At 41.3% G+C, this 22,500-nt stretch overlaps 3 protein-coding genes across 9 annotated transcripts in view; all 3 read left to right on the forward strand.

The window, feature by feature from the left end:
• The window catches only part of LOC113657187 (tumor necrosis factor receptor superfamily member 21-like), a 27,405-nt gene extending 25,422 nt beyond the window's left edge, over nt 1-1,983 (forward strand). For all 6 annotated transcript variants that reach the window (XM_027168788.2, XM_027168785.2, XM_027168786.2 and 3 more), the window contains exon 16: nt 1-1,983. This exon is cut by the window's left edge and continues 131 nt beyond it. In XM_027168788.2, coding sequence (XP_027024589.2) covers nt 1-87 — 87 coding nt within the window. In that variant the 3' untranslated portion in view covers nt 88-1,983.
• Nucleotides 1,984-2,959: 976 nt separating this feature from the next.
• On the forward strand, nt 2,960-14,184 carry tnfrsf1b (tumor necrosis factor receptor superfamily, member 1B). The gene is made up of 9 exons (XM_027168792.2): nt 2,960-3,142; nt 8,859-8,952; nt 9,062-9,184; nt 10,110-10,262; nt 10,644-10,734; nt 10,953-11,200; nt 11,617-11,682; nt 12,004-12,038; nt 12,289-14,184. The coding sequence occupies exons 1-9, from the start codon at nt 3,083-3,085 to the stop codon at nt 12,670-12,672; spliced, it is 1,254 nt and encodes a 417-aa protein (XP_027024593.1). The 5' UTR covers nt 2,960-3,082; the 3' UTR covers nt 12,673-14,184.
• Nucleotides 14,185-20,530: 6,346 nt separating this feature from the next.
• Nucleotides 20,531-22,500, forward strand: part of LOC113657249 (E3 ubiquitin-protein ligase TRIM62) — a 35,877-nt gene continuing 33,907 nt past the window's right edge. Inside the window, exons 1-2 of one of the 2 annotated variants that reach the window (XM_027168918.2) lie at nt 20,531-20,704; nt 21,838-22,401. In XM_027168918.2, the coding sequence (XP_027024719.1) occupies nt 21,988-22,401 (414 nt within the window). In that variant the 5' untranslated portion in view covers nt 20,531-20,704; nt 21,838-21,987. The remainder of the gene's footprint in view (nt 20,705-21,837; nt 22,402-22,500) is intronic. The other variant, XM_027168919.2, reaches the window with a different exon arrangement.

Consider the following 22,500-nt stretch of genomic DNA (forward strand, 5'->3'; position numbering starts at 1 on the left):
TCCAGCTCCGAGGAAGACATCAGAGTGGCTACGCAGGAAGAGCTGGGCAAGGAGCTGAGCGTCCCGGTCCCGGCCACGAGCAAATAAAACGCCCGGGACTGGAACACCGACGTCGGCTCAAGCGAAGGAATATATATCTATATAAGGACGGGCCTCACGAGACACCAAGTCTCTTTGTTGGGCCATGGCTTGTAGAAAACCTGTCCTGTTACAAACGAGACTAAACTCTTGCCGTGAACAGGGCTGAGTTTGTTTGAATAGCACTGAGACTTTAAAGGGTTTTTTTTTCTCTCAGTGTGGGAGGCGGTGTGAAGACCGTGATGTAAGAAAAAACTCCCTAGTTGCAATGAGATGTACAGTAAATATTAATTTTAATATATATATATATATGGAGAGAGAGAGAGAGAGAGAGAGAGAGAGAGAGAGAGAGAGAGAGAGAGAATGTTATCAGGATATTATTAGAAATATCACTCTATTTCGTTTTAGCTATTAGGCACTTTTGTGCTTAGGTGAAAGAGACAGACAGACAGACAGACGGACAGACAGACCTGGGTTTACTGATGAAGTGTGGGTGCATCCGTGCACTGAGCTAAATATACCTCAGTGTGCTGTAAAAAAACAAAAAAAAAAAAACCTGAATGTCAACGCTGCACATCTCACTCTCGGTTTATTGTCCGAGATACAGAGGCTCGTCTGTATTACTGCTGTGCAGTTGTCTTTTTTTTTTTTTTTTTTTTTTTTTGCCTTTTCACACTGTTCAGATTTACAGTGGTTTATTTCCGTAGGGTTTTTATTATCCACAGCATCTTATAATGTCGCTTAGCATCCAGCCGAGCAGTTACGGCTCTGGAGACCTGCTTTAGCTTTCTGGCAGCTTTGGAATTTACAGTAACTTCATCACTGAGTCACCAGCATCCTATCACATGGGCACTTCTTTAGAAGTGAACAGGAAGTCTTTATCATTTCAATCGGAGCTCATATTCCATTTAAATTCTCGGTATGTTCACGTTTCTAGGCTCTGTGTGTGTGTGTGTGTGTGTGTGTCTGTGTGTGAGAGCGCACGTTTATAACTATCTACTGATTGGGGAATAAAACGTGCCGTATCACGATGACATATTTTATAAGTCACCACTTCCTTTTTTAGGTATTAAAGAATCTGTTCACTCAAGGATCGAGTTCATGTTACAAAATGTCCTCTGACCCGAAGACTTTAAATCTGACACTGGAGACTCCTTCCGTAAATGTTAACCAGACGTCTCCTGAGAGGAAACTTAACCACATCAATGATGACGCTGTACATCTACAGACTCTACAGATGTGGATGTACGTTTGTTGTCGATCTGCGTACGAAGGGGAAACGTAGTTTATTTTGGAAAGTCTTCTAGTTTTCAGATCAAAATTTCACCATGTGAAGGGGTTTCCCAAGGCAACACACACACACACACAGACACACACACACACACACAGAGGATGGTGTTTCTGTCATTTGTTCATTTTACCTCACACCTTTGTATGGAAATCTGACTCAGGGAGCCTTAAGCACCAGCTCATGTTGCTATGTGAACATAAACATGTGCACGCACACAAACAGCTTAGTTTACTATAAAAGATGTCAGAGGACGATGACGTGCTCGGACAATCCTTGCTGCAGAACCTGTATATTTATATTGTAACATTTTTTTCAGAGGCTTAGTAGCTATTGTTAAATAAATCACTGAGATATTCAACGGCACATTTAGACTGCAGTCCCACAGCTCACCAAGGCCGGTCACTAATGCCAGCTAGTTTCCTAGTAGTGACCTAGCTGGCTATTGAGAAGGCTGGCTAGCTAGCTGGAGAGCTGATGTTCATGATGGTTCTAATGGCTATCCTGCTGCTTTGGGTTTTTCACTTTTGCACATGAATAAAGTCAAAGTGTCAAATCCGTACAGACCACTGTTTCAATATCTGAAAAGATTTTAATTTTGTAACATAAGATTATAACACAAAAATGTTGTTTGTTTACAATTTCATATTGCATTCTTTGTAAACTGTTTTAACGACAAATTTACACGGACCAGACTCGACTATGTTCACGTTTCCGCTGTTTGTTCTAGTTAGGGTGCAAATCGAAAGTCTGATTCTTGTCCTTTTGCGTCTGACAAATGCTGACTAACTTACCAGCAATAAAGTAACCGAAAGAGGTGCGCAGGGGGCGGGGCTACTTTGTATATTAATGCATATGCATTACGCTGGGTTCCTGAAAGGCTAGAAACCTTTGAAACGATTCCAGAAACTTTTACAAATCTGCATTTGATTAAATTTCGAAGTAAAGGACCACTAAAGAACAATTTGTAACCATTCATTACCATACAGTTACATTTAACATTTTACATACAAGATATTAAATGTCGATCCTTCACCAGACCTTTTTATTTTGGAGTCAAACAATTTTTACTCCTCTGTCCTGAATATGGATTAGTTACTGCTCTGATTGTTATAAAGTGCTGATGCTGGAAGTTCCTTACACAAAGGTAAAATAAACGTCTCCTTACATCAGAAGTTCCTTACACAAAGGTAAAATAAACGTCTCCTTACACAAAGGTAAAATAAACGTCTCCTTACATCAGAAGTTCCTTACACAAAGGTAAAATAAACGTCTCCTTACACAAAGGTAAAATAAACGTCTCCTTACATCAGAAGTTCCTTACACAAAGGTAAAATAAACGTCTCCTTACACAAAGGTAAAATAAACGTCTCCTTACATTAGACGTCACCGTTTGTTGCCATAGACACAATAAAGCATCACAGGGTATAACGAACTGCTGTGATTAACATTTACTGTGCGAGCGGCTATAAAGTAGTTATAAATTAAGCCGCCTTGATTCTTTCTCTTATTATTCTCTTATGTTGAGTTAATCCCCTTCCTGCTGTGCACAGAGGCACGTCATGTAACCACACACGTGATTTCCTGATTCTGTCTAAAAGAACCTTAAGAGAAAACGCGCTTTCACACGCAGGGGGCGGCGGTGGTGATGCCGTGAGCGCGCGTTCACGTCTCGGTGTAAGTGACAGTTTAGTGTCGCGTAAAAACAGGACGAAAATGAATCCTTGGCTCCGGAGTTTCATCCTGTTCCTCATCACGTCTGCTGCCAAAGCGCAGGTAGGAAAGTTTCCTGATTTGTTTCTTTACTTAGCTGACTAATGTTTCTCGGTAAACACTGATTCATAACGACAGACGTGTCAGATTTGAGACTCCTGATGTTTCTGTGTGCTGATGAAAAGAATTCAGGAGGTTTGTACAGAGGAGTGTGTGTGTGTGTGTGTGTGTGTGTGTGTGTGTGTGTGTGTGTGTGTGTGTGTGTGTGTGTGTGTGTGTGTGCGTGCTGTGTGTGTGTGCTGTGTGTGTGTGTATCAGTGTGTGTGGTGCTGTGTGTGTATCAGTGTGTGCTGTGTGTGTATCAGTGTGTGCTGTGTGTGTATCAGTGTGTGCTGTGTGTGTGGGGCTGTGTGTGTATCAGTGTGTGCTGCGTGTGTATCAGTGTGTGCTGTGTGTGCGCTGTGCATGTGTGTGTCACTGTGTGTATCAATGTGTCACTGTGTGTGCTGTGTGTGTCGCTATGTGTGCTGTGTGTGTCACTGTGTGTGTCACTAAATGTGTCACTAAGTGTGCTGTGTGTCACTGTGTGTGTCGCTGTGTGTGTGTGTCACTGTGTGTGTCGCTGTGTGTGTCGCTGTGTGTGCTGTGTGTCGTTGTGTGTCAATGTGTGTGTCAATGTGTGTGTCACTGTGTGTGTCACTGAGTGTGCTGTGTGTCACTGTGTGTGTCACTGTGTGTGTCACTGTGTGTGTCACTGAGTGTGCTGTGTGTCGCTGTGTGCGTTGTGTGTCACTTGTGTCGCTGTGTGTGCTGTGTGTGTGTCACTGTGTGTATCACTGAGTGTGCTGTGTGTCACTGTGTGTGTTGCTGTGTGTGTCACTGTGTGTCGCTGTGTGTCAATGTGTGTGTGTGTGTGTGTATCTGTGTGTGTGTGTGTCGCTGTGTGCGCTGTGTGTGTCAGTGTGTGTCACTGAGTGTGCTGTGTGTCGCTGTGTGTGTCGCTGTGTGTGTCACAGTGTGTGTCACAGTGTGTGCTGTGTGTCACTGTGTGTGTTTGTGTGCGCTGTATGTGTCACTGTGTTCTGTGTGTGTGCTTTGTGTGTATCAGTGAGTGCTGTGTGTGCAGGGCTCTCAAGTTTTGAAGACAGGCAAGAGTGACATATTTTAAATACCCCCCCCCCAATAAATAAATAAATAAATAAATAAATAAATAGATGACATAAAACATACCAAAACATAATATTTGAATTTAATGTAGTGCTGGTTAGTAGCTTTATATTTCTGAGATTTAATTTATGATAAATTCATTATTTTATAAAATGTCATAAAGCCGGGGCCCCCTGGCACCATCTCAGGGCCCCCAGTTTGAGAACCACTGACCTAGACTACTTGTCCTGAGCAGGTGTTGTCAGTGAACCAGGGCCCCCAGGCACCATCTCAGGGCCCCCAGTTTGAGGACCACTGGCACTAGACTACTTGTCCTGAGCAGGTCTTGTCAGTGAACAGGCTGTAACACTGTTGGCTAAGTTACAGACACTGATGACAAACTCCTGCTGATGATCTGGGAAACGTCTCTAACAGCAGTCACAATGTCATTGTTTGTGTTAAACAAGTTGTGAATGAGTTGTAACATTAAACAGGAGATCATGACTTACTCTGTGCTCAAAGTGATGCTCACAGCTCCAGGAGTTTTCTCTGTGGGGGAACGAGGATGATGATGAACAATTCCATGATCTGCTTTTTTTTTTCATTGGTTGTTGCGTTAAATCTTACCCAGATACAATAGTGCTATTTTCTGATTGGCTGTTGTGTAGCCTCTTTTTTTGATTGGCTGATAAGTGTCAGGCTCGACTAAGAACTCCAGGGGAGACGCGCGTGATTCCTGCCCGGTTCCATAGACACAGCGGTGCGGACTGATACGTTTTGGGTGCTGCGGCATATTATATATATGATAAACAGTCAAAAGGTTTTTCTGCGTGACAAACACGATGTGTGGCGGGAGGATGTGACAAAAGACCCAAATGCATGACTGTCATGTTAATGCGTGACAGCCCTGTGTGTGTGTCAGTGTGTGCTGTGTGTATCAGTGTGTATCAGGACTCATCAGTGTTCATTCTGATAGAAAAAATGTTTGTTCAGCTCTCACACACACACACACACACACACACACACACACACACACACACACACACACAGTAGTCTTTCTTCTCCTGTATGAGATCTAACATTCATTTATTGACTTTGTTGTTTTAATGACTTTTTGTTTGTTTGACTTTCATCATGAGGGTGTGGCACATTGTATTATTGAACCCACATAACTCCGGTTCAACAGACAAGACGGAGAATAAAGGAAAGCGGCAGATTGTAAAAGACTTAATTAGACGTTACTCAATCAGCTGTTAAAACAGTTAAACCTTTAAAACTGGTGTTCATTAGTCACTGAAGGAGTGCAGCAAGTTTCTGTTACCACAAACCTCACAAGCGACGTGCGTTAAATCTCTTCTTCTTCTTCTACACGCTTAAATATACAGGTTCTTAAATGGTTCTCTGTCAGGGTTTGTGGGTCTATAAAGATTTTTTAACATCCAGGGAACAAAAAGTTTTCCTGGCACAAAAGGTTTGCAGTGCATAAGAGTTCATTCAAGTGCTGTTTACTGAACGTTTACGTGGGAGGAAATACGTGCTCCTTCTTTGGCATCGCCACAAAAACCAGTTTTTTTAGTTCTTCCTGGAGCCTTTAAGAGTGTAACGAGAACATAAACGTTATAACGTTTATACAGAACGTATAAAAACGAGCAGATTTTACATTTACACTTGAAGGGTTTGTGTAACCAGGGCGTTTTGTTTTGAGTCTGTTTTCATATTTCCACGCTGAAGCACGTAATGATTCATCATGGTTTCAGACTTGGAAAAGGAAAAGGAAAAGTTCCGGAGAAAGAAAATAATCCTTAATGATTTCTAGGTAATTTCTGTGAAATATCTAACTTTCACATCTTTATTTATTTATTTATTTATTTCAGTAGACCCAGAATTAAGAAATAAAGATTCCGGTACGCTGTAAGGAAAACGAAAACGTGTGGAAGAGAAATTGTTTGAGTTTCTATTGATATTAAGGACGGATCTTCCAGGAAATGTTTCGTTTCTGTGTAAATGAAAGGACATCCTTTAATCTAGAAGCTAGCATCCTCTAAGATTATAAATAAATAAATAAATAAATAAATAAATAAATAGAAAATAACACCCAATTTCCATTTGAGTGAATCTACAAAAAACAAACAAAAGGTCCCCAAAAAGGATGTGGCTCCCCCACTGAGACACCAGAAGATCTTTCAGGAAGTTTTTATTTGTTTGTTTGTTTGTTTGTTTGTTTTTGAGGACTCATCCATGGATTGTTGGATATTCAGGAACTTTCTAAAAGGATAAAACCTGGAAGCGGTGCTGAAAAGGAAAAGCTCGGCTCTACGCGGAGCTCCTGACACAAGTTCTAGTGGAGTTTGTGCTTTTGCGGTTTGTGTGGATTGTCGAGCTTTGATGCTTTGGAAATATGAGCATTAATAATATGTTGAGGTTTTCTGTAAGGAAGCGATTGTGTAGCAATTTTAGAAGAAGTCCTCAGTGTCAGTTCTTTGAAGCAGTCAGAGCTGAAGCTTCAGGGTGTTTCTTTACAGGAAATTCATCAGTCACTTCACTTCACTTCACCGTACGGAGCTGCTGTTCAATATTTTACTGTAACTGCGTGACACCGAGCCGGTTCATTTTTACTTCACATCTTTTACACAATTTATATTAATGCTTCCGTAGATATCAGTGATGTATGGATGGTTTGCTGTAGTCACATGTTATATCTTATAAAATAACAGGATACATTGTAAAGTGGTTCATTATTGTTAAAAAAAACAATTTAAAGTATTAGACTTAGTCCTTTGCAGGGTTTCAGTAGTTTTACTGGTTGCTTGTAGAATCAGAATTACTGCAAAGCAGCATGCAAAAGTCGGAAACCAAGCATGCGCTCGTGTGTGTATGCATGTGTTTGTGTCTGTGTGTATGTGCATGTCTGTGTGCGCGTGTGTGTGTATGCGTGAGTGTGTGTTAGTGTGTATGTGTGTGTTACATTTAAATCATTTAGCAGACGCCCTTATCCAGAGCGACTTACATTATCTCATTTTTATACAGCTGAGCAATGGGTTAAGGGCCTTGCTCAGGGGCCCAGCAGTGGACCGGGGATGGAACTCACAACCTTGTGTGTTAGTGTGTGTATGTATGTGTGTGTGCATGTGTGTCTGCGTGCGTGTGTTAGTGCCTGTGTGTGTGTGTGTGTGTGTGTGTGGTACTGGTCCTTCCTGCGTCATTCTGCTCACCTTCTGCTGTTCCGGAAGTCTCGTGTCTTTTCCCCATAAAAGCCCACCGAGCACTGTGATTGGTTATCACTTGTTACTCGTGCGTAATTTGATCCTTTAACCAATCACAACGCAGCGGGCGGGTGCTGTCTGAAGCCCGGAAATGCATTCCGGAAGTGATTGGCTTCTTAACGTCGCTCGTTTCCCGGCAACGCGCTGTACGCTTCTGAGAAAAGGCGTGCTTGCGCGCGCGCGCGCGCGTGTGTGAGAGAGAGAGTGTGTGAGAGAGAGAGTGTGAGAGAGTGTGTGAGAGAGAGAGAGTGTGTGTGAGAGAGTGTGTGAGCGAGAGAGAGAGAGTGTGAGAGAGAGAGAGAGTGTGTGAGAGAGAGAGTGTGTGAGAGAGTGTGAGAGAGAGAGAGAGAGAGAGAGAGAGTGTGTGAGAGAGAGAGAGTGTGAGAGAGAGAGAGAGAGAGAGAGAGTGTGTGAGAGAGAGAGAGAGAGAGAGAGAGAGGGGGGGGGGGGGGAGTGTGTGAGTGAGTATCACTACGTGAAATAATCCTGATCTTTTAACATGTCCAAGTGCACCATCAGGTTCCAGTCACCTGTCAGAGATTATTGTGCAACAACAAAACAGCAATAAACGTCTCCTTTAAAGCTCGTAATCAGGATTAAAGCTCACGATTAAACTTCTCCTCTGTAGCACATCAGTGACTAATAAAGACTTTTCATCAGAGACCCTGGTTATTGCTGCACGGTGAAGGTTTGCGACACGTTAGTTCCCTTTAAACTCCTTCCTTCTCTACTCTCTTCTCTTCTCGGTCTCGTTGAGACAAAACCTGCAGTTTGCTCGGTTGTAACCGCAAAGAGAAACCCGCAAAATGTCGGAAAACTACCTCAGTGTGTTGTAATGCGCTGACACTGGAGACTCCTTCCTTTACATGTTCAAAGCAGAACCGGTCACCATAGCAACAGTAACTCGATCTTGTATCTGTTTGTGTTTGTTGTTGTTTTGTTTTTTAATCTGCTCTTTTTAAACACTGAATCATTTCATCATTAACACACTCGCTGTGGAATGAGAGAAGGAGTCACACTGTTGTGCTGCCTCACGTTCTGATCTAACTGCGTTATTAAACTTCTGGGTTGTTTTTTAAAATATTGCTTAAATTGATCGCGTGTAGATTACTCATCAGGTCTACTGAGGATCACACACACATTTCCACGTTGTGTAACTCTACCCACTCAATGGCAATCGTTTGCGCTCTTCATACAAACTTGAGGTATAAAAATACCAGTGACAAGAAGGAAATGGACTTTCCTGCTCTTTAGTTGGGGCCTGTTTATTGGTGTCAGTTCCTGGTTGTGTGTCTGTCTGCAAGTCAGCGAGAAATCTCGTGTTCATAACTGTGTTTTTCCTTTTGTTTTTTTTTTTTATTCTTCTGCAGTCCTATTCACCGCCGTATGAATCGGACGGACCGTGCAGGAACCGCACTTATGAATACCGGGTCCGAAACTACTGCTGCAGCAAATGCAGACCCGGTAAGACGACATGTGCACGCCTGATGCGTGATGTCCTGCCTGATGTGTGTTTCAATGCTGAAATGTTTCGGTGCTGAGCACGTGGCATGTTTTAATATCGTCCATACAGGAACCCGAAAAGTGAGCGACTGTACCGGCGAGAAGGACACGGTGTGTGAGGTTTGTCCGGCTGGGATGTATTCAGGCATGAATTATTACCCGAACTGCTTCACATGCAGCAAATGCCCAGAGGGTAGGAGTCTTTTGTGACATCATCATCTGTTATATATATATATATATATATATATATATATATATATATATATATATATATATATATATATATATATATATATATATATATATATATATATATAACACCTTACACCACCGATGTCTAATTTACACAACTGTGTTTTGGAATTCTCAGCTCTGATTGGTCAGTAGTACTGCAGCTATATGTCTCTATAGCAACAGCTCGTTCACGGCGTACGTCATTGTATGGCACTCACTCGTTACGTTCTTAATGTTATTAATAAATGAACAAAAAAAGGTGCATCAATAAAATATATATTAATGATAATATTATATAATGTGTCCAGTCCGGTTCTTGTTAAAAATGTCTTCCGTATCGTGTGTCAGTGTAGTTTTTGTCTCCACTTGTACGTTTGTGATGCAACTCTAAACCTGAGTCCTATAAAGTCATTGCTGCATCGTGACGACGTCTCGTGTTGAAAGCGCTCTACAAACGGAGAGGAATCGAACGCTACGGATTTGTCCGTCGTTGCTTAATCCGCAGTTCTCCGTCTGCTTCGCTGAGTCGGCTGTTTGTAATTCTGCACACGTCGGCTGCTTAATATTAAAGAAGCATTTTTTTTCTCTCCAAAATTGTAATTGTTCCTCAAATCAGTTCAGGCCTTCGGTTCAGTTCGGGTTTATTTGTACTAAAGCACGTTTTGTTAAAATGCGGCTTTGCGGAATTGACGGGGAAGTAAATTCAGGATGTAAATGTATCCCTGATGACCGAGCGAGAGGCGATGATGGTAGTGAGGTGAAAGTCCCTGACCCGACACGCAGACACTTTAAAAACTCTGATGCATGTTATATATGATGAATATTACAATCCCAGAGAAACTGCACATTTTACCGCTGTCTGACGTCTCGAACTCTTTTGGCAGACAAAGGCATGGAATACGCCAAGCCGTGCACCAGGGACAGTGATGCGGTGTGTGTGTGTAAGTCTGGGTGGTACTGCGTTTTAAACGATGACCCTTGTACTATGTGTGAAAGGCACACGATGTGTTCACCTGGCAAAGGAGCTGAAAAACCAGGTAGGAGGGAAAGTTTAGTTCTATACGTGTGTGTGTGTGTGTGTGTGTGTGTGTGTGTGTGTGTGTGTGTGTGTGTGTGTGTGTGTGTTTGAGGTCAGCATTTTGACCATTTTAATTCATTGACCAAAAACAAAAAATATCCATAAAATATAGACAGATTTAAATCACAACCAGCATCATCATCAACATTATAACCATCATTACCACCATCATCATCATCACCACCCCTTACACCATCATCATCATTATCATCAACATTATAACCATCATTACCACCACCATCATTATCACCACCATCACCACCACCTCCATCATCATCATCATCATCACCATCATCATCGTCACCCACATGTAAGACTTTTTGCATGTTGGTGTCTGCAGGAACTGCTACAGAGAATGTGAAGTGTCGTAGATGTCTCTCGGGAACATTCTCCAATGAAACCAGTAGTGAGATGTGCCAACCACACACTCGGTAATGATAATGAACTTTATTTATTTATTATTTTACTGTACACTGATTATAACAGAGTATAATAAAGCTGGGGAGATAATTAACACTTAAAAGCATGAATCATTCCCACTTTTGCACGCATCACTTCTGAACTTTGCTGAATGGAGCTCAAAGCTCTTGATTTTATTACATATTTTAAGTTTTACACACTGGGATCTGACAGAGCTTGTTGTGTTCAGGTGTGATCTCCAGGGCAGGACGGTGCAGCACCCCGGCAACGACATGGCCGACACGGTGTGCGGTCCGATCATAACCATGAACAGGAACCTTACAACTCCTCAGCCTCCCATCACGACCAGGTCCGCTTCTTCACCCACAGAGTTGTCCACGGAGCCTAACGTCCGGCTGGATCTGCACAGCTCACAAAGCATTTCCTCTGTCTTCACAACACAGCCTCCTGACGACGTCTTTTTCGGCTTGTGGATCGGTAAAGCAGGACTTTATATAATGAGCTGGAAGCTGATTCCTGTAGATAGACTGAACTTTGTGTTCCACAGGAGGCACCTTGTGTTAGTTTTGGCTTTATTGTACTGTTTAATGAGATACGCAGCCGCAGTGTTCAGTGGTGTTAAAGTGTTTTGTGTTTGTGTTTTGTCCCTCCCTTCTTTGCCCTATTTCATACTTCCTTCTTCAATTCTATTCTCTGTTGTTCCCCTTCTCTCTCTCTCTCTCTCTCTCTCTCTCTCTTTCTCTCTCTCTCTTTCTCTCTCTCTCGGTCTGTCTCTCTCTCTCTCTCTCTCTCTCTCTGTCTCTCTTTCCTCTCTGTCTTTCTCTCACTCTCTCTCTGTCTCTCTCTCTCCTGCCATATCTGTTTATATCTATCTCCCAACCTTGCACCGTCAGGTCTGCCTATCATCACGCTGCTGGTGGTTTTGCTGATAACAGCTTTCTCTATTCGTCACAGGAAAGGTAACGTGTGCATGTCAGAATCAGCGAAGCTCAAAGTACAGTGTCAACTCTTTTTTTTTTGTTGTTTTTACTTTCATCATCTCTGATGTAATATAAACTGTGTGCCATGAGCCATGATCTTGTTAGATATTTATACTTCTCATGTGCTATTTACATATGGGAACATGATTGGCTTTTAGATTTTATGAGGATTTTAAGAATATTTCCAAAGCACTGTATTGCCACTTTTTTTTTGTATTTAAATTGTCTGTTTTTTTTTTACTAAGATTTTCTAAGATAATGTTTTATAAAGATCTTTTTTCCCCCATTTTTCCTTTGCAGCTCTGCTTAAACCGACGTTCCCCGATGCCGCCGAAGTAAGTATCTGAACGCACATATATTCTTATACCTGTGTCATTAAAACAAGACACTTGATTCTGTGTGAATGCACGAAGACGCTGTAATTTCCCCTTCAGTGATTTCTGATTATTTGGACACCGAGTAAATTAAACCCATCTGAGATGCATCATCGCATCTCGTTCCTGTAGTGGAAATTGTAGTAACCACATTTCCAGATGCTTAGTCTTTAACCTCCATCTTACATTCTCATCTGTCTTGTTTTTGTAGGCACGGCCGTGTAAAAGCTCAGCCCACCTCTGCAGCCCGACAGAAAACCATGTGCTCTTAGCAGATAGCAGCAGCAGCAGCGACCCGTCCACTTCGCTGTCCTCTGACAGCCACAGCCAGGGCACAGGAGTGAGTCAGGAATTCCTTCATGTCGAGCAGCCGAACGTCTCCAGCCCCGTCGTTAACCTCAGCTTCACGGCCACCATTAATTGCCAGGTGAACCCGGCTACTGGCTGCTGCTCCATTCCCATCAGCCCCTGCGTGCAGCCTCCGGAGCCTGAGTTTCCTCTTTCTCAAGAAGAAGAGCTGTGCGTGTCCTGTGAGCAGGAGGACAGTAAAGACGCCATACAGTCAGTGCAAGAGAGTGGGATGACTAAGTACTGAAGATGAGGGGGAAATCCACTGGCTCTTCTTGCACGTTAGTGCTGAACGTTTAATCTCAGGCTGAGTGTGTGTGTTTCTGTGTGTGAGTTTCTGTGTGTGTGTGCGTGTGTGTGTGTGTGTGTGTGTGTGTGTGTGTGTGTGTTTGTGTGTCATTACATGGATCTTTACTGGACATGTGTAAATTTTTATTTCACACACAAACCTATTTTGGAGTCCAGACGACAGAAAGGCCGCAAACGCACCCACACAGTTACCATCAATACACACATTTATGAATATGCAAATTAAAACCCTACACATATCCACCAACACACTTCCCCTCATACACTGGCACCGAACACAAAGCAGGCAAGGGTCTATAGGCTAAGGGGAAGCCCCTTGGAATGATTTGTCTGAGGGCAATGTGGAAGAAAAAAGGTCATGGGTCATCCTGCAAGCCGATAGGCTTTTAGATCGGATGATGCAAATAGATTCGTTTGCATACAAAGAACATTTGTGACTTTGATTAAATTCCCCTGAAGTGAGAAGACAGAGTTTAACCCCGTGTTACTCGATCAAATAATTAAGTTCCACACCCGTGACTTTGCGCGGGTTCTCAGGTGTCCTCCATGTCCCCGAGTCATGCAGGAAGATGGACTGCATTGCACTGTTGACTTGTCCCTGGTTTTGTGAAGCGTGAATTCAGACGTGAATTTAATGCAGCGTGACGATCAACGTGGACCGGTTTGTCTCGAGAAAGACTGGATATATGATGTGCAGCTTTTAATCAGATCTCAGGGCAGAATTCTCAGAGGCATCATCAGAACAATCGCACCATTGTTTCGCTCCCCCGATGAAGACTCGGCTGTTCGAGAATCTCCTTCCTTCCTTTTCGCTTTAAAGTGGCGACGCTTTGCCCAGACACAATTCAGGAAAAAAGAAAATGCCCCTTTGTTTCGAGCACCAAATGTCAAGTAACAAGTGGGCGAGTTGCACTTTACCTACACATTTGCTCTGAGGAAGTCTCGCACTGTATATATACGATAAGCGGAAACATTACCACATGTAGTTCAACGACGCCCCCCAGTGGTGATTAGAACATGACTGTAGAAAGGAGGATTTATACTGAGCGCTTTTATTATTCTCAAGGGACATTAGTAAAGATGAATGTAAACTTTTCTCTCTGATATGGGTTTAAAATCTGCGTTATTTCTGTTTGCTTTAATGTAAATGTGTAGTTAGAGCAGGTAAAGATAGAACCTTTTTTTTTTCTCTCTTTACCAACTTGTGAAGTATCGATCGCATCTTCTGAGACTTTGCACCTTGAATGTTTAAGGGGTTGATGGGAAATCTGTCTCATTTCACGGAGTCAGATTATTTGGCACAGCTCAATAAGAGTCAACTCTTGCAACTCAAAAACCTTTCAGTATTATACCACCTATTCTTTTTCTGTGTTTGTTTTTGTTTTGTCTAACTGTGGCTGGAATTGTGACGTTTATCTTATTTAAATAAATGTACCTTTTCACCAATTCACTAATTGCTTCATCACTGAATCAGATCACTCCATTCAACTCTCCAATAAGAGTCGACTCGCAAGCTTTGTAGCCTTGAAGCCGGTGGTATTTATTTATTTATTTATTTATTTATTTATTTATTTATTCATTCATTCATCTAAACATGATTTTATTCTTTCTGTTTAACACAAATACATGCACTTCGTAATAAATATAAATAATTGTTCAATTAGACACAAACAGTACGAATCGACGCGTTACTGTTATCGTGTTAAAGATATGACTCGAGTCAGCAATTCACTTTTATTAATACGCATTTGATCCTTTTATCTTCAGAGCTACAACATGTATATAAAATAATCTACCATGTGTCGCTTGTGAGAAGTTGCACACCTTTCTCTGAACTGCAACACTGCAAAACGGAAGTTTGAGTAATGACAGAAATCTTTACACAGTTTGTAGGAAATGATTGGGTTTTTTTCTCACAACGACAGGAAACGAACTGCCGTAAGTCAGCATTTTGTAGTGTAAAAAAACCACCGTCACGTAGAATGACTGACATCTGAAATTGTGAAACCTTCTGCAACAAGAAACCACTTCCATTAAAAAAAAAGGCTAGTTTTTATCGTAGCACAGACTAAGTTTATTATCAGAATCCAAATCTTCACTCTTTACTTAGTTATCCCTAAACTTTTCGTCTATGAAAACTCACAAACCCAAAAACTTTGGGTTAAAATCTAAATGAATCTAATTATTAACATATTTCTAATTTAATCATTAAATGAATCCCGTATTTTAACTTATACGGTCGACTTTAGTCAAAGTTTCGTTTCTGGGCTATAAATTAGCCGTCGGATCCCGACACTATGCCGCTCATCCTTAATAGCATCGACAGGTTTACTTTTCTAGCTAACAAGAATGCAATTCAATTTTCTCTGTTGCTAATTTACAAATATACTCGATTTAGATCTAGTCTAATTACCTGGTTATGTCTTATTTTTACATCACACGACAAACCTTATCCAATCAGCACAATGTGTAGAAACTTGCAGATCCTGTAGGTCATTCGGTTAATGTTTACATCAGACATGAAGTCAGAGCGCCTGAGATAGACACAGGCTCCCCGTGACCTGAGGTAGTTCGGATAAGCGGTAGAAAATGAATGAATGAATGAAGTCCGAGCTCAGAGGAGAAAGGCCTGTCTGGTCCGAGAGGTCAGGAAGGATATAATAGAGAGCTGTAAACTATCATAAGGCACAAACCATACCAAACATCAACACAGAAGAACTTCAGCAGTTGAAGTCCATATCTTCATGGTACATGGGATGCGGTAGCCTAGTGGTTAAGGTGTTGGGCTACCAATCGGATGGTTGTGAGTTCGATTCCTACGTCCACCAGGTTCCCACCGTTGGGCCCCTGAGCAAGGCCCTTAACCATCAATTGCTCAGTTGTATAAAAATTTCTGAACTACCCAATCCGGCACCAACAGCCAGTGACCTGTGACCCGATTGGCTGCATGGAAAATAGCACATGTATAAGAACATGTATAGGTGTTCCTAATAAAGTGACTTCTCGAATGTCTCACTAAGGATATATTAAACTGTTTGTTTGTTGAATGTGTTGCTATGCAGGTTCATCTGAAACAAATATCAATTAAATAATAATTTGATGATCGATCTGATCTGAAACAAAGGTACGGTCAGAAATCACGTTTACCGACCATGTAACCGAATATGAAAAAAGAGCTCATATCAGAAGCTCAGAAAGACCGACAGAGGAGATATCATGCCCCATTTCCCCCTGCTAACTCATCACAGACCCCCAGAAGTCTCAGATTTAACCACAGATTTAAATCTTCAACGAAACCGAAACTTTTTGTCGAATCTCTGAAAAGCATTTGGATTAAAAAAAAAAAAAAAGCTGTGATTTGAGATTTGCATCATCTGATCTTTTAGATTTCACTCTCGTTCTCTGTGCGTGTCGAGATCTTGATTTAATACCATTGATGGTTCAGTCAGAGTGAAACCCACCAGGACAGTTGAGGTGGTGGGAAACAGCGATTTCCACCCTCATTACTATATTCTTAACCACACACAAGCTGTAAAGTTTTCATTTCATTTCGATTTCTTTTACACCTAAATAAAAATCTGCCTGATGTTATTTAAGGCCATCTTTGAGAGAAAATACGGTGCATCAGCAGCTTCTGTGACCCTTCCTGTATCCTGCATGCTGTTTTGTCAGCGCTGGTTAAAATAAATCTCGGTGTGAAAATGGAGCAATGCCACCTGCGAGGCATCACAATCGTACTGCTCCAGTTTATAGCTTGAACATTAGCCATTTTTTCTTTTCTTTTTCTTTCTTTCAAAGCCTTCTCTATCGAGTGCTGTACGTACAGATGTTCTGTTTTTAAAGGTGGGGTCTCCGATTTTTGAGAAATGATTCAGAAAACTGAGTCGGGCCGAATAATAAAAAAAATCAAAACAAAAATCAAAACTAACGTGTAGCCAACGAGCAGAAAGGGGCGTGTCTTGTCGATATGGGCGGAGAGAGTGTTCAGTGCACGTGTGTGACATTAGCAGAAAGCGGTTTTAACATCGACATGGAGGATAAAAACAAAGAAAGAAAGAGAAGAAAGACTTACGATAAGGACAAGAAGTAGGACGTGTTAATATAGGATCAGCTTTCCAGCGCTGGAGAGAACTGAAGGAGCAGGAAGTTGGCCACATATTCACAGGTTGGAGTTTCCCGAGTCAATAACTCCTGAGCTAAACGCTGTTACTACACAAATAACACCTCTTTTCTATCGTAGTAATGTAGAGAGGCAGCTACAACCGCGTTTTGTGTAGTAACAGCGTTTAGCTCAGGAGTTATCGACTCGGGAAACTCCCACCTGTGAATATGTGGCCGACTTTACTTAAGACGCCGAGGCGCTTTTTTCCTTCTCGATAGGTGAGTAACGTTGGTTTTGCTTTGTTACACAGAACTAATATATGCCTTTGTCCTTTACATCATTATGCTTGTGTGGCATTTTTGCTTGTTTGTTTATCTACAATCGTATTGTTCTTCCCTTCAGCTATGATAAAGACACGTTTCTTTCCGTTAGTCGCCCGGATTACGTATGTACGTGTGGGCGGAGCTATCGATACAGGGGTGGGACCCGTTTGTGTTAGGGGCGTGTTTGTTTTGGTGATTTTATATGTCAACGTTGGCTTTCAAAAATCGGAGACCCCACCTTTAATAACTCTTTATAACGCGACGTCTGTCCTAACGAGTCAAAGTGCGTTCAGGATGCTTTGGACAGACGACATTTAATCGTAAACCCTGTGTAAGGTCTCCGTTAGATTTGTATCCCATAATGAACAAAGCCTGTTTAAACATATCCATGATCTTGTTTAGGGGCTTGACTTCGAGGAGATGAAATTAAAATGAAATGTGCGAGCCGAGTCCTGCCTCTAATCAGGATTTATTAATAAAATACACTAAAATGTGCAAAAATGAAAAATAATCATGATACATTTAGATCTGAAATATTCCAAATAATTTCTTTCCAGATATTTTGCTGCGATTCGTTTTTGTGATTCGTCTTCCACATAAGAATTTGAAAAGAACAAAATGGCAGAGATGGGGGACTCGAGTCATACGACTTGACTCGAGTCAGACGTGAGTCGCAAATTTGAGACTTGAGATTTGCTTGACGAATATTAAAAAAGACTCGACTTGACATTCACATGATTTGAGACTTGACTCGGACTTGAGTTAGATTCAAAGGTGGGGGACTCGACTTGACTCGAGTCAGACTTAAGTGGCAAATTTGAGACTTGAGACTTGTTTGACAAATATTAAAAAAAGACTCGACTTGACTTTGACCTGACATTCATGACTTGAGACTTACTTGTGACTTGCACATGTGTGACTTACTCCCACCTCTGTAAAATGGCATGGTGATGAATTCTAGGTGCCTGTGATACGTTAGATTTGTTAAAATTGTTAAAAATGTTACAGAAAGTAATGCTGCGTTCAACTCCGAGTTCGGCAAGTGACATCAACTCAACATGGCTGCTCGCAGCACCAAGGGTAAACAAAATCTGTGTCCCAATGACTGGGGTGTGGCGTCGGCCATCTTGAAAAGTATTTCTCATCGGGTGTCAGTGCTGTTCGCCCCGTCCACCTTCCACTATGTACGCAAAAAAACAGTGAGTGTTGAGTGACCAACATTCATTCATTTTCTACCGCTTATCCGAACAACTCGGGTCACGGGGAGCCTGTGCCTATCTCAGGAGTCATCGGGCATCGAGGCAGGATACACCCTGGACGGAGTGCCAACCCATCACAGGGCACACACACACTCTCATTCACTCACACACTCACACACTACGGACAATTTTCCAGAGATGCCAATCAACCTACCATGCATGTCTTTGGACCGAGGGAGGAAACCGGAGTACCCGGAGGAAACCCCCGAGGCACGGGGAGAACATGCAAACTCCACACACACAAGGCGGAGGCCGGAATCGAACCCCCAACCCTGGAGGTGTGAGACGAACGTGCTAACCACTAAGCCACAATGACCCCCGAGTGACCAACATTCCATGCTTATTCCATGCTTTATTTTAAAGAAGTGAATCATCCAGGTACTTTGAAGTGCATGTCTGAATGTTATTGGAATATTAAGTGTGAACGCACGACTCACATTATTTATACTACACGATGGAGTAGAACAGCACATAAAACGTATGTGAATTACGACTTGCTCAAAACATCACTGGTCACTTTATACAGAGTAAACGAGTGTTGAACTTTGAAGGAAGGAGACATTCTTGCTTTTTACCACTTTGGAGCTCAGTTATATGGAAGTGAACAAGTTATGGATTCGCCGGTTGAATGCAACGCACTGACTGGCAAGTACCACAACATAATTATATTCCCATAATAGTGCACAATAGTGTTATTTGCACTACCATGCACTTCTCACACGTACATTACTCATCTGTCATATATTCTGTGTTCTTATTTAATACTCACACTGTCTATATTGTCTCACATCGTCTGTATTGTGTTGTCTTGTATAGTATAGTGTTATTTATGTCTGTATTGTATAGTATAGTGTTATTTATGTCTGTATTGTATAGTATAGTGTTATTTATGTGTGTATTGTATAGTATAGTGTTATTTATGTGTGTATTGTATAGTACAGTGTTATTTATGTGTGTATTGTATAGTATAGTGTTATTTATGTGTGTATTGTATAGTATAGTGTTATTTATGTCTGTATTGTATAGTATAGTGTTATTTATTGTAAATATAATATTATAATATCATATATATAATATTATATAATATTGTATAGTATAGTCTGTAAACGTGACATACAGCTAAGTATGGTGACCCATACTCAGAATTTCTTCTCTGCATTTAACTCATTTAACCCAAAGTGCACACACACAGCAGTGAACACAGACACACCGTGAACACACACCCGGAGCAGTGGGCAGCCATTTATGCTGTGGTGCTCGGGGAGCAGTTGGGGGAGTTCGGTGCCTTGCTCAAGGGCACCTCAGTCATGGTATTGCTGGCCCGATACTCGAACCCACAACCTTAGGGTTAGGAGACAAACTCTCTAACCATTAGGCCACGACTTCCCCATGTATAGTATTGTCTTGTATAGTATACATATATTTATTTATGTCTGTACATATGAGAGTCACAAACAGCTGGAACCAAATTCATTGTGTGTGTGAACACATTTGGCCAATAAACCTGGTACTGATTATATTCTGAAAGGGCGTCTGCTAAATACTGGAAATGCGAGAGCCTACCATTTCCTTATATGATCATTTTATAATAAAAATGTAATGTAAATGTATTTTCTTGTCTTGGATGTCATGGACTGTAAAAACAGAAATATTTTTCAAATGTAAAATTTTAATATATTTCAAATACTTTCTAAGATTATATTTTCTTAATTGTATGTAAGAAATTAAAAAGTGCGAGGAACAGAAGTGAAATGAGAAAATTTACATTATTAAAATGATTGTTAGTATGAAATTAAAATTTGCCAAAAATGTATATTTTGATTATGATGTGAATAGAATTTAACTTATGGCAAAATATAAAGAAGCAGCATGAGCCATACCACAGGGTGAATCACAGGGTGGTCCGTTTTTCTTCTCGTTCACGTTTAGATCATTTCAGAACAAAACGTTCATTTGTGACAGAAAATACAAATAAAAATAAAACGCTCACAAACGATTTAACAATATATCCTTATAAAAATAATAGATGTACCTGTATAAAATCTCTTTACACTTCTAGCTCACCCTCTGAATGTGCTCCAAGTGGATCGGTCCGTTGCTGTGTTCCGCTGGTTCACAGGCGTCCTCGCGCACTGAGGCTCAGCTGAGCTGTGAGACGCGCGAGCGGCGTCTTTTAACTGCGAGAAAATAAAGTTGGACGAAATTGATAAAATAAAAGAAGGACATTTTTTGTGAACACCGGGAAAGGAGCGTGTTTCAGCCTGAGACGAAGCAGGACGACTCAGAGTAAGATAAACAGCTGCTGACCGGTTGTTAATTGTGAAGCGTTTGTGCTAGCTAGCACTGTTTACATATTAGCATCTGTGCTAACTACTCTAATGAGTTAGCGCTTTGTACATGCGGAATAAAAACAACAAAACACGACGTGACAGTCGGTTTATATCACATGTACACTTATGTTTAAACTTCTAAAGCTCGCTAGTATCAGTAATAAAAATGTTGGGGTGTGTGTGTGTGTATGTGTATATATATATATATATATATATATATATATATATATATATATATATATATAATATATTGTATGTATGTGTGTGTACATACATATGTATTGTGTGTATGTGTGTGTATATATGTGTATATATGTATGTATATACATACATACATACATATACACACACACATACACACACACACACATATATACATACACATGGTTGCTTATGTAAATTTACTTCCTGGTTTTTATTATTAATTTCATTATTTATACTTGTAAAATCTCTTCCTCTTGTCACTGAACCCCACTGGATTATTTCCACAGAAATGCGACACTTCCACATAAACACACGCGTCTTTTGTTCTGATTGTCATTACTAAGTACTTGTCTTGCAGCAGAATTAAAAATGAAACCTGTCAAACCCAAACACCATCATCCCAACATCATCCCATGGCTGTTTAGTGCGCTGAACAATAAAAGCTGTATTTTATCCTGCATGCTTTACTCCTACAGGGACGAATGATTCATGTGGGATTTCAGATCTGGTTAGAGATGATAGATTTTACATCTCCCTCCGGCATGGTCTAGGGTTTAAAAAAATGCACAGGTTTTACTGAATAGTGTAAGAAGGCGAGTGTGGTGAAATATTTGGGGGGGAATAGGACTTCTAGCGGAATTTATCCCAGTGGTGCTGATGATATGAAACAGAGGTTAAAGAAAGTTAAAAGCTTAAAAATCTTCTGTTACTGAAGCCTCACTGCATCCCGAAGAGGAGACACAATATTATGAACTTGTACAATGTTCTCTCTTCATGTACGTCTTTGATTATGATTTTTTGATGTGAAATGTTTTGCATGCTGCATCTGACTTTAATGTCTTCACATTTTTCTCTCTCCCCCCCCCGTTAAAAAATAAAATTCAGAACGACTAAAGGATCAATCCTGCGGAACACTGAGAAGTTTAATTAAAACTAAAAACACAAATTTGGTACGACTTGAAATCCAGAAATCTCTGATTCACCAGACTCTTGGATCTCTCTGCGAGTGTCACGTTTTCTGACGTCTCCCCGCACATGCAAATGGCGTGTTGTCTGAAGGACGAGCTGCTGTGTTCCATCTGCCTGAGCATTTATCAAGACCCGGTGAGTTTCGGCTGCGAGCACTACTTCTGCCGTAAGTGCATCACGGAGCACTGGAGCAGGCAGGAGCACCACGGTACACGCGACTGCCCTGAGTGCAGGAGGACCTTCACCGACCCTCTGCTCTCACCCAGCCTCAAGCTGTCCAACATCGTGGAGAGGTACTCGGCCTTCCCGCTCGACGCCATCCTCAACGCCCAGAGAAACACGTACCCCTGCAAGGACCACGAGAAGGTCAAGCTGTTCTGCCTGAACGACAAGAGCCTGGTGTGCTTCTTCTGCGATGAGCCTGCTTTACACGAGCAGCACCAGGTCACCACCATTGACGAGGCTTATGAGGAAATACAGGTCAGGGCTGTTTCTTTTTCTTTTTTTTTTTCTCTTTTTTTCTTTAGACTGCTGGAGGTTTTAACACCACACGTGGATATTTAGACACTCGCTCAGGAT

The sequence above is a fragment of the Tachysurus fulvidraco genome, chromosome 2 (assembly GCF_022655615.1).
Source record: "Tachysurus fulvidraco isolate hzauxx_2018 chromosome 2, HZAU_PFXX_2.0, whole genome shotgun sequence".
NCBI lineage: Eukaryota > Metazoa > Chordata > Actinopteri > Siluriformes > Bagridae > Tachysurus > Tachysurus fulvidraco.

Coding starts and splice junctions, on each gene's coding strand:
- tnfrsf1b (XM_027168792.2), top strand. CDS start 3,083: ATGAATCCTTGGCTCCGGAGTTTCATCCTGTTCCTCATCACGTCTGCT. Junction 10,735..10,952: donor ATGTGCCAACCACACACTCG/GTAATGATAATG, acceptor TGTTGTGTTCAG/GTGTGATCTCCAGGGCAGGA. Junction 11,683..12,003: donor CTCTATTCGTCACAGGAAAG/GTAACGTGTGCA, acceptor TTTCCTTTGCAG/CTCTGCTTAAACCGACGTTC.